We start from the raw sequence: 14,334 nt of genomic DNA, 5'->3' as shown, positions 1-14,334 counted from the left end.
GCCGCCCCGCTCCCGCGCAGCCCTTTGTTGCGGCGCCGGCTCCTCGCAGCCGCGCCCGGGGCTGCAAATGGCGCCCGCGCGGCTGCCTCCCGGCCCGGGCAGCGGGCGGCTCCGGCTGCGGAGCCCCGCGAGCTCCCCCCGCAGCAGCCTCGCTCCGGGGCCCTTCCCGCCCCGAATCCCGGCGCCCTGCCCGGCCTGCCGGCGGGCGGGAGAGAGGGAGCCGCCGCTTACCGGCTGCTGTGCGGGTGGCTGCGGGCGCCGCTGCCGCTCGGCGGGGAGGAGCGGGCGCTGGACGCGGGATCCCCGGCCCCCGGCGCGGGGCTCCGTGCGGGCGAAGGCAGCGCGTTGCTCCCGCGGCCGCGAGCCCTGGAAGCCCGAACGGGAGAGAAACAAAAGGTATTTGCTGACGTGGGCGTTGGACAGAGACGCCCGCGGGCTGGGGACACAGTTAAAGGGGCAACGCGCCGCTCGCAGGCGCAGCCGGCAGCGCCCTCCGCCCGCGCGCCCTGCGCCGCGCGCCTCCTCCTCACACCTCCATGCAGAGCAAGGGCCACCCAAACCCTTCCCGCGCTGCCCGCAGCTTCCTCAAGCACAGATTTATTCTTTTTTTTTCCTTTTTTTTTTTTTTTCCCTATCTCCATTATCTTCCCAAGAAACCATAATGTCTGGAATCCTCTTTTGAAGCCTCTCACCTTCTCTCACTTGAAGTTTGGAACCTCTCTCTCTTTCCTGCTCTTACCAGCAGGGTCTTTTCTGTGCTCTGACACCCCAAGTATTTCACACAAATACTTCTTTTCCCACGGGAGCCACGCTGCCTTGGCCATATCCTTTGTGTCCCTTTTAGCCCTCCCTTCCTCAAACTCAAGACATTCCATCTTGAAACAATTTACGTTCCTTTCCCAAGCACGGGGAAAAAGGAAAGTTATCTAGAGACTTTCCTCTCACAATTAGATTTGATCTCTCAGCATCCCATACACATTGTCATACCCCTTTATATCCCTATTTGTTGTGACAATATGTATCAACAACTTAATTCACCCTTTTTTAATGTTCTTCCTTAGTTCTGTGGATTCCATCTTCTTTCAAACTTTGATATGCAGGGTGCACACTTGAATCTTCCATAAGACCTGCCCATTTACACTTATCATTCTTGAACATAAAAGCCATCGCAGCTTAACCAGTATTTGACACAAAACTCCCTTGCCTGGAACAATGTTATTCATTCTCACCAACTGAAGACATTTGATTCTGCTGTATCCCTTTTGAACCACGTTGCAATGCTGTTTCATAGTCATCCTGTCATCAGTGGGTGCATAGGCCTGTCTCCAATAGCTTGTGACATGTATTTTTCTATCCCAAGTCATGAATTTTGCATTTTGTACCATTGTTTCTTCCCCAGCTCTGTCAGTATAGTCCAAAAAAGACACTAGTTTACCCGGTGCACATTCCATTTTGCATAGTATTGGCAATTCCTTACAATGTCATCTGCAAATTTGGTAAGATTGTATCATGCTTTTATGTCAAACTCTAAATGATGTATTAGATGAACTGATTCCAAAGCCAGTATGGGGAACCATTAGTAACTCTCTTCCTCCGCATCATTCCCCTTTCAGGATCACCAACAGAATTCCAGTATCGGGCTGCTTTAGCTCTTCCAGTACTCAGCAGGACACACCTGATTGCTGAATACACAGTTCAGGTGTCTCTCCTCTCGAGGAGGATCCACCAGTGTGTGAAACAGTTCAGAAAAGTGAAAGAGAAATTATACTAAATCTGGAACAGCTTTGTGTGAATGCCTGTATTGAATGGAATCTCCAAACGGGAAAAAAATGAGGCGGGTGAAGGTAAGATGAAAGTCTAGGAAGACCCAAGTAGATGAGCAGCACTGATTGTTCACTTCTTATTCCAGGATAAGAACAAGGTGGTATCAAATGAAGTTATTTGGGGACAGATAGAGCAAAGAAAACATGGTTATCCTCTTAATACCTTCTGCTAGACACCAGAATTTCTTGCCATAGGGTGTTGAAGATGCAAAAAGGGTGAATGTTATAGGGGATGCTGGACCAGGTCACAAGAGAGACTTGAGCTCGCACTCGTACCAGTGTGAGCCAAGCAAGGCACTTTGTAGGAATGCCAGTGAGACCTCAAGGGTTCCCCATCTATTAGGGACGGGCTCATCGAATTTAAAAAGCAGGAAAAAATGCAGCGCTATCTAGAGTAGTTTTAATTAGAATTTTTCAAAGAGGCTGCAAGTGCTTTGGTCAGAGTCCTTCAGTAACTTGTCATGAGGTCAACTCACTGCTTCCAAGAAACTTACTCCTGGTTTTCTCTTGCATAGGGATTAATTTCATCCTGCTTTGCATAACAGTACATCATAAACAATGCCCGGATTCTAGAAGTGTCTTCAGTTAGTTCATCTAGTGCTTTGCTTTTGTACTTTTTGAGTTACTGTTCCTGGCCAAGAAAGCTCCACTTGAAGATGAGATACTGCTTGGAGAGCCCATCCAATGGGAATAAACTCGGCAACTATGTAGAGGACCTGCCTGGCACAGCAATGTGAGATTAACCGTTTCAAAGGAGAGGTTGGTAGGGTGCCTTTTAGGGAATACTGTACAAGCAAGACTTTAAAAAGTCACAAAATCCAAGTCTTGCTGAATCCAGGTCTCTTCCCCCAAAGTAACCCTGGCAAATCTTTGTTAAAGTGCATTCTCAAACAAAAAAACATCTCACAAGGTGATTACTCAGATACCTAACTGCAGTACCTACCCTTTCTGTGGGAAGTGGAAAAAATGCACTTAATGTTAGATTTTTAATATTTTCTGTTCTTTACCTATAAAAGAACAAGACTACTTACATGGATATCAACATATATAGTACATGTACAATTAAACATACAATAAAGACAAATTCAGTAACGCACCACTGTAGGGGAAAAAAAAAAACTTAAAAGATCTGATCCCCACCTTTTAAAAGGGTAAGTTGCTTGTATGGCGATGATGCACAATAATTGTCAACTTTGGTTGTATTTATTTTTATACACACAGACATCTCAACATCAAGACAGGTAACTGGCAAATCCGGCAGCTCTAGTTAAATGGCAGTGCAATTTCTATATTGCTGATCTGTGGAAACTGTCCAGCTATTAAATTTGCAAAGGTCTGCTGGGTTCAGAGCATACTGTGAATTGTCTAAATACTGCAGAGTTGCCTTTGTTTTTTAGGTTTCCATATTTTGCATGTCCTGGGACATTCTTAAAAAGTCGTATTTCTTTTAAAAGTTTGTTAAACACAGCTAGAAGTCAAAAATATGAAAGATGGTTGTTTACAGAAAGCAGAGATAACAATTTCAAATGTCTCAGATTCAGATGGTACAGAAGAAAGCATTATTTGTACCAATTACTATTTTAAAACAGTGTATGTTTGAGATAAGTCTAATCACTCGTGTATGTACATTAAAGGTCAGAAAGCACTGTCAACTTCTACTATATCCAAAAAACTGAAGTCTAAAAACATAACCTTTTAACAGAAAAAGCTTTAATGATTTTTTTTAAAAAATCAGTACTAAACAGGTTTTGAAATGGGAATAGTTCCCAGGCACTGGTGAGCAAGTAAAACACTAACAACAAAACTGGACCCTGGGCTAAGGTCACTCCTTGGAAGGTTGAGAGGCCCCCTGGATATTCAGGGCAAAATAACACTATAGCATTCTATTCTATTTTCCTTTTATTTTTATTTCACTCTATTTTACTTTATTTTTCTTTTCCTTCTCTATAGAATTCCTATTTACTAATTGATCAGCTGATTCCTATAACAGTCGTGCCAATTCATGGTGGATGTTGCTATTGGAAAGATCTCGTGCTGGTAAATTAAAGTAATTAGCTAAAGCCCCTATGGATTATTTTACTTTCTGTCCTTTAAGGGCAGATAGCACAACAGGCACTTCCGAAACGCAAAAATATTAACATAAAGATCCCCAATAAAATAAAAAATGACAGATTTCACTGCTTAAATGAAAACAGTGAAAAGAAAAGGTTTATTAAATATAGTATCTTCCATTGATGGAAGATATTCTAAATAAACATATAAATATAGCTTTTTAAACATATTCTGTAAAAGCAGAATTAAAAAAAAAAGTGAAATATCCACTATTATTGCAGAGTGACCTAGGATTTTTTCTCCCTCTACCTCCCTCCTGGCTTTTTATTGTAGATATTTGACAGCGTTTTCTTCTGGGCAGCGTCAGTGACTGCTTCCCAGTTTCATGGACTCTCCCATAGCATAAAAAAGGAGAAAGCTTTAAAAGAAAAAATTTAAAAAGTTAAAATAATTTTGAAACTACAAAAACTGGTAGGAAAACAAATAAAATCATTTCAAATCAAAACAAAATCAGTTGGCTAGATTTTAAGTTGACAGCATCATCTTAATCTTTTTCCAACACAAATATTTTTGCTTGCATGATGGCTTGTGCTAACAATGCGTTTATTCATCTTTAATTCCCAGAAATTTAAATGTAGGGCTTAACCTATATCTTAGTCACCTTTGTGAATGTTAAATCAAATCAAAGCTATCCTCTCAATGCATTTTTTTTCTAGACAATCAGAAACCTCTAAAGTGCTCCAAGATCCACTGTTATAGTTAAGTCACTTCCACAAATAAAGTTTTAATTTATAAGAATACATCATTTAAACTAGACTAAAGGACTCCAGTTATGAAACTGCCTTACAAAACATCTGAAAACTAAATGACCACATTTGGAAGATTTACAAGGTCTTGCACCAAGAGGTAAAACACAGTATTAATACCAGTGCAGCATGTATTCCTTTAGTGAAATACAGTGCAATTATGTGCAAAAGTACATTGTAATGTATATTCCTAAACAAAGTGGGTTACACAGAGCTAAATCTTTAAGATATGCAGCCTACATGGCCTTTTAAAAACTTTGAGAAAGATATTAGAAATAAGTTTTCTAAAAACATTATTTTTGATTCTTCATTAAGCACCATAGGAACCTTTTAAAACGGCCTCGTCATCTTCTCAAAGCTTGTAGAGGCTGGATTTACACTGGAAGATTTCAGGAAAACATCAAAAAAACTAGGTGGAAAGCACAGCAAACATTGACATGAACATGGTCACAACACAGTGAGCAAATTACGCCCTCTTCTACTAAATACAAAGGCTAAAGGACTCCATCAAAAACAAAATAGCACAATATGACAGATCAACAGTCAACATCAATTCTGGGGTCACTTCCAATCTGCAACGCGAACGTAACGTCTCCCCCTCCCACCCCTCACCCCGTGTTACACAGAAGTTAACACAGCTCCATTTTCTACGCACAAGACACACAACAACAATCTCTAAGAGCCACAAGGCAGGTTGGGGGCTGCAGCTCTCTGCAGCCTTTCCTGTAGCTCTTAACTCTACGTCACAGAGACTTTCAGGCGAGTTTAATTTTCCCTTCTCTAAGCGTCCTCACCATTTCCGAGTCCGCACCTCAGCACAGTCCCACAGTGGCTAAATCATCCCACAGTCACTGTGACACTAGCCAGCACCATGCCCAACACAGTCCATGTCTTCTACAGTATTTACAAGGAGCTGGCATTCTGCTCGAACCACCAGAGATTGGGATGCCTAGTCCCTAAACACCATTTCAGCTCCCTATTTACATTCCTACTCCACTTTCATTATGGTAGGTAGTCTCCCAGCAATCACAGATACCATGAGTGCCTTTCGGGTGCTTTCACACACACAAGTTCCTCCTTTATCAAATACCAAAAAGCACTCTGAAGTTGGATGGCTTAACAAAAACAGTCATAACAGTGAGCTGGGGGAGTGAGCGAGCTCAAATGTGCCTGTACGATTTGGAAGCCCACCTTTTGTGTAGGTATTCAAAGATTCTTGGCACTCAAAATGATAGTGGCATTTTCCAAAGAGCTCTGTTCCAAATTTGGCCCCTACATGAACTGTCTTTTTGAAGGTTTCTCTTCAGAGATGAAAATAAGGACTATAGAGTCCAGAATGTTTTTGAAAACTTTGCCTCGATACTTCATTCTAGTGTCACTATGATAGTGTTCAGCTATTGCAAGCTCCCAATCTATAAATGATCTAGAAGAGGGTGAAAGTTTTAAAACTCAAGAGTGCAACTAAAAAGAGCCCATCTTAGAGGTCCTATCTTGCCTGCTCAATTGAAGTTTCAGAAAATAAACTCAGGAAGCGATGCCACTGAAAAGTGCTTCCCGAGAATGTGGCAATTATCAAGACCAAAGATGTAGACAGATATTTCAAAACAAGTCTATTTACCTTCTGCTGTTTTTATGAATCATTAATAACATAGCTTCTTTTCAAACAAGTTACCTTTTTGCTTATTTCTTCTTTCCTCACCCTACTTGATCTGGCAATGACTTCCTAACCACATCTGTGATATGAGAGTCACTTCTGCTCAAGTACATTGTGATATTGCAACAGGATTATTGCTCCTCTGTGGAATGAAGCTGATACAGAACGAGAACAGTTCAGGTTCTATGTGAAATAAAAGCACAAGATATACAAAAACAGCTGGTTAAACTGGAGGACTTCCCCCCTCAGCAGGTTTCATTGCATGTCTCCCTGCTGTGAAGTATTTCTTTAAAACCTCAAGAAATATTGTCATGTTAAGTCAGAAGAACACACTCTTTACCAGCTATATCTGGCTCCAGTCTTCTCTGATCTAGCACTTAACTGCAGCTAGAAAGACTCATATACAATCTGTCTTTTCATTAAACACTTAAAAGTATTAACTCTATACTGTCCTACTTCACAGAATCTTTTCAATAGTTTCTTCTCTGGGAAACAGCAGGTTATTCATGAACAAATAGGCTTTCTGGTGGGGGGGCATTTACTCCTAAAGGTCCCCAGCTCAACTTTCACAGCTTAAATCAATTTGGTACAGAAAATGTAACGTGACCTCACCTCCTTTGAAAACCAACCTTTACCCCAGCAGCGGAAACAGGAGGTCCACGCTGGAGTTTTAACCAAACAGGACTTGGATAAATCTGCAAAACAATGTAAACAATGAAGAGGATTGCCAAAGACTGAAATAGCGTAATAGAAAAGGTTTTGCATACAAAAATTAGTACAGATTTCTGATTTTTTTCTGCCCAGTTGCTTCAAAGAGGTATACCGAGCTGTTTCACAATGCATAGCTCAGATATTTAGCTGCTCCTCAGTTACATCAGCTGTGAATCTGGATATTTAACTTACTAGAATTGGAACCCCTAAGTAATCCAATTGACAGGATTGGATTACAACTCCTGGTGTAAAAAAAATAAAAGAGAATTGGACAGATCACTTATTATCAACTGACTGACTGCAGCATTAGGAATTATAAAGTTATAACATCTGCTAAGTGTGCTTCACATTTCTTAAGCCAGATCTGGTGTTATCTAAATGTCATTAAAGACACATATGAAGATCTGTAGTTCAGATGAGGCAGATACAGTGATAATTCAGAAAAAGCAGCTGGCTGCAAAATATCTATGACTGAAGATATCTGAAATATATTTATTCTTACTGTCTATACTTTTATCTGCAGCATATTTTTTGTTAGTCTTGGTCGTCTATCCTGGTTTCCAGGTCAAACCCTGTCTAAACAAACAGCTAAGGTTTACAGTTTCAATAATATCATCCTAACACAGAAGGATCACAGCTTAGTTTGGACAAGCCCAAGCTAATTTGGACTTTTCTTTTAATCTACATCTCTTCCAAGAGAAGACCTTGCCTGTTTGAAAGAAGGGAATAAGGGCCACGACAACAGAACTGGAAGAAACCTGGTATCAAAATAACTCAGAGATGTTCCACCTGCAAAATGTGCCCTCTTCCTTAAAGTTGGGATGCAGAGACACAATGGGAGATTGTTCAAGTACCACCTCTGTGGACCCCCAGACAGAAGATTCTCTAGAGAATTCTGGTGCACAGCACTGAAAGCTTCAAAGTATTAAAAATTCCAATTCTCCTCACTGTTCTTTTTAAAAAATGGAATGATAAAAAAAAAAATCAGTACAGTCTAACTGGACAAATACCCAGTTTTCCAAATCCTCTGTCAGGAAGACCCCTGAAGTCCTCCCACTCTTGTCTTGTTGCTACATAAGTGTTTCTCGGTCTGATAAGCTCCTGTGGATTTCCTGCTTATCGTCACCATCGGCATCATCGTCATCAGCGGGATCGTTTTCCTCTCCGGACTCCACATATATGGGCCAGTCGTTGTCTGGATCGCCCTTATCCTGGCCTTCCGAGGAGGCTTCCATTAGGCTGAGGTTAATGGGCATGGAGTCCTCGTGGGTGGTGGTCACGCACATGCAGCTCTCGCACAAGCCAAAGCGTCGCAGCCCTTGCGACATGCTGCTTGTGAACGTTCTCCTGCAGCCCTTGCAGATAATTGGCTTGTTTGATCGATGCACCTACAGACAAAACCAAAACATCACAGTAAAAACTCCATCTGCCTTCTCACCGTAGCCTTTTCCAAGGAGGTAGTTTGCATAAGAAGGCATCTGCACTTAATCTATACGGCAGATGCCTAAACTTACTATTAGCAAAGTTCATCTGACATCATAATTCAAAATAGGATGGATATTTCTCATCTAGGCTAACATAATGATTGTGAACAAAGACCTTCTTTATTTTTTACTCTCCTAATAGCGCCGTCTCTCAAACTTACACTTAAAGCGTGGCTCCGGAGGTGCTCCTGCCGAGTGAAACGCTTCCCACATGTCTCACAGGGGTAGGGCCTCTCACCTGTGTGAGAGCGAATGTGCCGTTTTAGTATTCCTTTTTGTTTAGCCGTGTAGGGACAGAATGGACATTTGTGAAGCTTGATTGGCACAACTAACACATCACCTTGTGAGGAAAAAAACAGCGCGTTAGATTAAGCAGTGCAGCCGCGCTAGCTCTGTTGGCTTCTTGCCCTCCTCCTCACTGCAAACCTGACTCAAGGTTAACTGCTCTTTTCCCTCCTGTATTTGGCTTACCTGGAGTTTCTGTAGGCTGTGCAGTTTCAGAAAACATGACTGCAGCTGCAGACGATCAAGTCCCTTGAAAACCAGGTTGACTATACTCCTGTGGATCACAATTCTGAGCGACTTGGCTCACAACAGAAAGACAAATTAGCCTTATTTTAAAAAGCCATTTAAATAAGTGCCATAAAAATGTGTTTAGAGCCTTTCTGCTATTCCAGCCACCAAAACTCTTTTTCTTTTAATGCCATTAGCATTGAACAGCCTTAGATATTAGAATCTTTACCATAAACCCCAGGCAGAGGCAGTGCACAACTTTCTGCATGCTTTTACATGGTGCATTAATTTAGATGGGGTGAACCCATCTAAAAAGATGAAGCTTTTTTTCTACTCTCATTCATTTTAGCCTCTACTGGAAATAGCAGGTGAAAGATAATATACTAAGCTAGCAGTTTGTTTTACTTTTCCTAGAATCAGTCTACATTCACAAAACGTTCTAATTTATGAAGTCAGATGCAGTGACTAAGTACTGGTGCAGTGATTAAGTACAGATTCAGGAAAGCATTTCCATATTGAGCTGCGAGGCCCCGAATAGCTACGAGTTGCAGCTTCGGGGTATCCTTTACATTAAGCTTTGTCCACTTCAGTGTGAAAAAAAAAAAAGTGTTTAGAATTGACTTGTAGCCTTCAGGAGCAATTCAGTAGCCCAGCTCTAGAGCTCTAAAAGGTTGACAGTCTCTGCCCCCGGATAAGTACCACTGCTCTCCAGAGGTGCCTGTTTGCCCTCCACCAGCTAGGAAGCCAACCAGGAGACCTAGAACAGATGCGGATACTTAAAGTTAAACGGTATTTACCTCATCTGTCTTGCATTCAAAAAGCTTGAGTGTATGAGAGAGTCATTCTTTTGTTTATCAGGACCTGCCTTCATGGTTGTTTCTCGTGAAAACGCCGAAGAAACCAGGAGCACTAAAAGCAGTGAAGAGATATTCCCGTTCTACTGTATGCTTGTGATGAGCATTTTTAGCAGAGAAACATTAGCTAAAGGGAAGGGGGTTGTTTCTTCTAGCTTTAACATTTCTAGTATGTTGTGGTAACACCTTATGTTCTCTATCCAATTTTAGAAACGTTTCAATGCTACACTAACCATTGGAAGATTTTAAGAGGAAAATAATAAGTACAGTCATTCTGTTAGATGCCCCTGCCTTGCTGCAACACTTAAAAGGTGAAGATAGGATCTGGGACAGTACTCTCTTGTGGTAACTTCTGTCTTTTGGTGAAGCTTTGCAACTGATTATTTGTTTTAAAATAATACATCTGATAAAGCTAAGAGGAGAATGCATTGCTTTTATTGCCTTTAAGGTCACATATGCAGGCTTGAGCTGGGGATGGTACAAATGCCAGCCTGCTGCCTAGATCTCCTACAGATTTCCACGGTGCTGCCCGCATCTCTGCAGAGCTCGTTGCATCCTCAAAGCCCCTAACCCCAGAGCAGCCTCCTGCCTCGTGAGAGGGTCGGTGCAAGGCAAGGGCTGCTCCAGCACTGCTGGAAGAGGTCAAATGCCCAAATCCTCAGCGTCCACTTCAAGAGATGTACGGCCACGCACCCCTGCGGGCCCCAACAACCCGTGCTAAGAACCTAACAGGCACCAGGCTGGTGAAAACCACCTGCCAGCAGTCCCAAACAGAGCCTGCCTCTAGAAGAGAAAGCCTATACTCAACACCGTGCAGAATTTAAAGCTTCCAGAGCTTCAGATATTTAGGCATTAAAGACATTCAAGGTAGCACTTCATATTGAATAAAATTGATTCCTGCCTTTCTGAAGTTCAAAGTATCAGCGAGCAGACTGATTAGGTGACAGCCACTGAAGAGCCACTCTGATGTGCCAGGCTCTACAGAACATCATCTCCTCAGAGCATAGTTTTCTCTCTGCTTTTTAACCCACTGAAATTATGCAATAAAGACTGTCTTGTAATGTGCACCTGACCTTCCAATAAGGTTCTAGGTGAGATTGTTTATTAAAGCAGAGTCAGCACCATCACGTTCCAGGATCTGCTTCAAAAAGCCTGTAAATACTACCAGAAATACTTACCTCTCAAGTGCTGCACTGAACAAACGAGTACAGCTTTCTTTGGAACTCCACAACAACAGTTTATTTTGCTAGGCATAAAACTTAGCACTATTTTCCTGCACGAGAACGAGAGCAACCATTCAATTAACGCGGGGAGCGTTAATTGAGCGTCAACAAGCAGCGGCTTCCTCCCGGATCGACCCGGCTGTGCCCCCTCACCTGCGTCCTCCCCGTACCAGTCGCCGTGCATGTCCATGACGGAGCTCACGGCCGCGGCCGCGTCGTCGGGCCTGCCCTCGAGGCCGCGCACGATGTGGTGGACGACGTCGTCCTTCCTCTGCGCGGCGCCGCTGCGCAGCAGGGCCTCCAGGAACTGCTTCATGTGGTAGCTGTTGCAGGGCAGGTCCGCGGGCGGCGCGCCGGGCAGCCCCTCGTCCAGGTGCTCCAGGGACAGCGGCGGCGGATACTGCGGCAGCCGCGCGTCCGCGTCCAGCTCCACCTTGGGCTCCTTGGGCAGCGAGGAGTTGACGCCGTCGCCGCTGCTCGCCGGCTCCCGCGTCACGAGCTCCAAGGGGCGGCAGCCGCAGGGCGCATCCCGCCGGCACTCGCAATCCCGCTCCGTCTCCCGCAGCGAGGACGCGGAGCACTGGCTCTTGGAGCCCGACGCGGCGCCGCCCTCGCTGTCGGCCTGGTAGAAGGCGGCTTCCCGCTCGATCTTGCGGCAGATATCCAGCGAGGACCTGATGTAGGCCTTACAGAAGTTGACCACGTCGGTCATCTGCAAGTAGCTGGCCGCCGACATGACCTCGATGACGTTCTCCCCGCACAGGTCCAGCTTGCCCGAGTAGAGGAAGTCGAGGATGACGGAGAAGGCGTCGGAGGTGACGATGTCGAGCGAGGCCGTGCTGTGGCGCCCGCTGTCCTGGATGTAGTGGATGAGGAGCGCGCGGAAGTAGCCGCTGTTGGCGAAGAGGATGTTCTTGTGCGCCTTGAAGATGCGCCCCTCCACGATGATGCTGCAGTCGCAGAAGAAGTCCCGCTTGCGCTGCTCGTTGAGCTCGCCCAGCAGCTTCGCGTAGTACGACTGCATCTCCATCGCGCCTGCCAAACCGCGGCCGTTACCGGGGCCGTTACCGGGGCCGTTACCGGGGCCGTTACCGCCGCGCACCGGGACGCGCGGCCGGGACCCGCAACCCCCGCCCGGCTCCCGTAGCGCAGCCCCGGTCTCAGCCGGCCCCGCTCCCGTCCTCACCTTCCCCGCCGGCCGCCGTACCGCCGCCGCTCGCGGAAAGCGGAAGTGACGCCACGCCCGCGAAGGCCGCCCCGCCCCGCCGTCTTCCCCCGCCCGGCACCGCCCCGGGGGCGGAGCCTGCGGGGTGAGGGGTCGGTAAATAGTGGTGACGTCACGCGGGCAAGATGGCGGAGGGGTGAGCGCGGCGCCGGGGCCCGGGGGGCGGCAGGGCCCGGGGGGCGGGGCGGTTCCCCCCGGTTCCCCCCGGTTCCCCCCGGTTCCCCCCGGTTCCCCCCGGTTCTCCCCGGTTCCCCCCGGTTCTCCCCGGTTCCCGGTCCCTGACGCGCGTGTCCCCGCAGGGAGGACGCGGGCTGGTGGCGGAGCTGGCTGCAGCAGAGCTACCAGGCCGTCAAGGAGAAGGTAGGAGGCGGCCCGGGACCCCCGGCGCTCCCGGCGGCGGCCCCGGGAGCGGGGACCGGCCCGAGGGCCCCCGCGGCCCCGCTCCGCGCGGCCTCCCCTCCGCGCAGGCGCCGCTGCCGCCGCTTACCGGGCACGGACACAGCAGGGCTCTGCCCGAGCCGGTTTTACCCCCTTCTTGGCATCGCAGATCCCGCCCGCTGGCCCGCTTGGGCCTGGCTGCCCCTTGTCCTCGTGTCCGCGCTGTGTCCGAGCCTGCCCGGTGCTCAATCACGGAGCCCACGGCGGGGAAAGAGCTTCACGGCCCGCGGTGTGGGGCTCGCCGTGGGGCTCGCGGCGCCGCCGCCGCCTCCTCAGGCGCCCGCGCACTCTGCCCGTCTCTCCCCACAGTCCTCGGAAGCCCTGGAGTTCATGAAGCGGGACCTGGCGGAGTTCACGCAGGTGGTGCAGCACGACACGGCCTGCACCATCGCGGCCACGGCCAGCGTGGTCAAGGACAGGCTGGCGGTGAGCGGGCGCGCGGCTCCCTGCGCGGCTCCCTGCGCCGCGGGTCGCTCCCGCCCTGGAGCACACAGCCCTTTCTGAGCAGCTTGCAGCTTCCTCAACCTGCCCTTCAGCCCCCAGCTTTTCCCTATCCAAATTCAGTACTAAGCCCTGCGTGACTTTCTTGTTGTGTTATGGAGAAAATACCTTTGGAGACAGGAGAAGGTTCCCATGTTTTCCTTCTCTCTGTGCCATGTGCGGTCTCTTTCCCGTCTCCCAGCCTGGTGTTGGTTCCCTTATTGCCAGTTTATCACCAGTTTATCGCCACCACCTGCGGCGAGTTCCTGTTATCACATGCATGGCCCAGCCCTGCCTGTGCAGTTGGCTCACTAGCATCTGTTTGAAGGGTAAAAAATAATCCTTTTGCAAAGGAACCAAGCCACAAAAGACCCTGAGAGTTGTCTTGTCACCTCAGGTGCTGGTTTTTATGCTGTGTTTTTACTTCCCTCTTCAAGAGGACGGAGGTTTCTTCAGGTGCAACAGAAAAGGTGAGGAAAGGGCTCTCTGACTTCCTGGGCGTCATCTCGGACACGTTTGCTCCTTCGCCAGATAAGACCATCGACTGCGATGTCATAACGCTGATGGCAACGCCGACAGGTACCACGGAGCCCTATGACAGTGCCAAGGTGGGTGTCCCTGCTGGGCGCTTCCAGCTGGGGGCAGAGGCCTCCCCTTTGGGCCCAGCTGCTCCGGCGCTCACGGCGCTTCCCTCCCCTGCTCTGCTCCAGGCTCGTCTCTACAGCCTTCAGTCCGACCCGGCCACCTACTGCAACGAACCTGACGGTGCGTGCGGGGCCGGCACTGCTGCTCTGGGTGTCCCTGGGTGTCCCCGGGGTGCCCGGGGATTCTCAGCCACCGTCCTGCTGGTTTGACTTTAGCCCGGGTCACCAGTGCTAGAGAGCACATCTGTCACCTTGAGGACTAACCTGTGCTTTGCTCGCGAATTGTAAAGAGCTCCTCCTGTTCCCTCCTCTCCTGGGTGCTCTGCTGTGACTGCATCCAGCTTGGGAATCACGTCCTAGCTGCTGGGGCCAGCGAGAGGTCCGCAGGGGCCAGCGAGAGGTCCGCAGGGGCCAGCGAGAGGTCCGC

General features: G+C 47.5%; 2 protein-coding genes across 2 annotated transcripts in view; one reads left to right on the top strand and one right to left on the bottom strand.

The window, feature by feature from the left end:
• Window positions 1-12,150, bottom strand: part of ZBTB8A (zinc finger and BTB domain containing 8A) — a 26,442-nt gene extending 14,292 nt beyond the window's left edge. Inside the window, exons 1-4 of the mRNA XM_026043498.1 lie at window positions 11,274-12,150; window positions 8,692-8,870; window positions 8,121-8,434; window positions 5,873-5,982 (exon numbers count right to left, since the gene is read on the bottom strand). Coding sequence (XP_025899283.1) covers window positions 5,873-5,982; window positions 8,121-8,434; window positions 8,692-8,870; window positions 11,274-12,150 — 1,480 coding nt within the window. The remainder of the gene's footprint in view (window positions 1-5,872; window positions 5,983-8,120; window positions 8,435-8,691; window positions 8,871-11,273) is intronic.
• A 499-nt stretch (window positions 12,151-12,649) lies between these two features.
• BSDC1 (BSD domain containing 1) overlaps window positions 12,650-14,334 on the top strand; it is a 6,931-nt gene continuing 5,246 nt past the window's right edge. The window contains exons 1-4 of the mRNA XM_026043564.1: window positions 12,650-12,705; window positions 13,093-13,209; window positions 13,701-13,871; window positions 13,974-14,028. Coding sequence (XP_025899349.1) covers window positions 13,114-13,209; window positions 13,701-13,871; window positions 13,974-14,028 — 322 coding nt within the window. The 5' untranslated portion in view covers window positions 12,650-12,705; window positions 13,093-13,113. The remainder of the gene's footprint in view (window positions 12,706-13,092; window positions 13,210-13,700; window positions 13,872-13,973; window positions 14,029-14,334) is intronic.

This window comes from Nothoprocta perdicaria, unplaced genomic scaffold, assembly GCF_003342845.1.
Source record: "Nothoprocta perdicaria isolate Ctin4 unplaced genomic scaffold, notPer1 scaffold_33, whole genome shotgun sequence".
NCBI classification, from domain to species: Eukaryota; Metazoa; Chordata; class Aves; order Tinamiformes; family Tinamidae; genus Nothoprocta; species Nothoprocta perdicaria.
The sequence above is the reverse complement of the archived record's forward strand: the minus strand, read 5'-3'. Positions and strand labels throughout refer to the sequence as shown.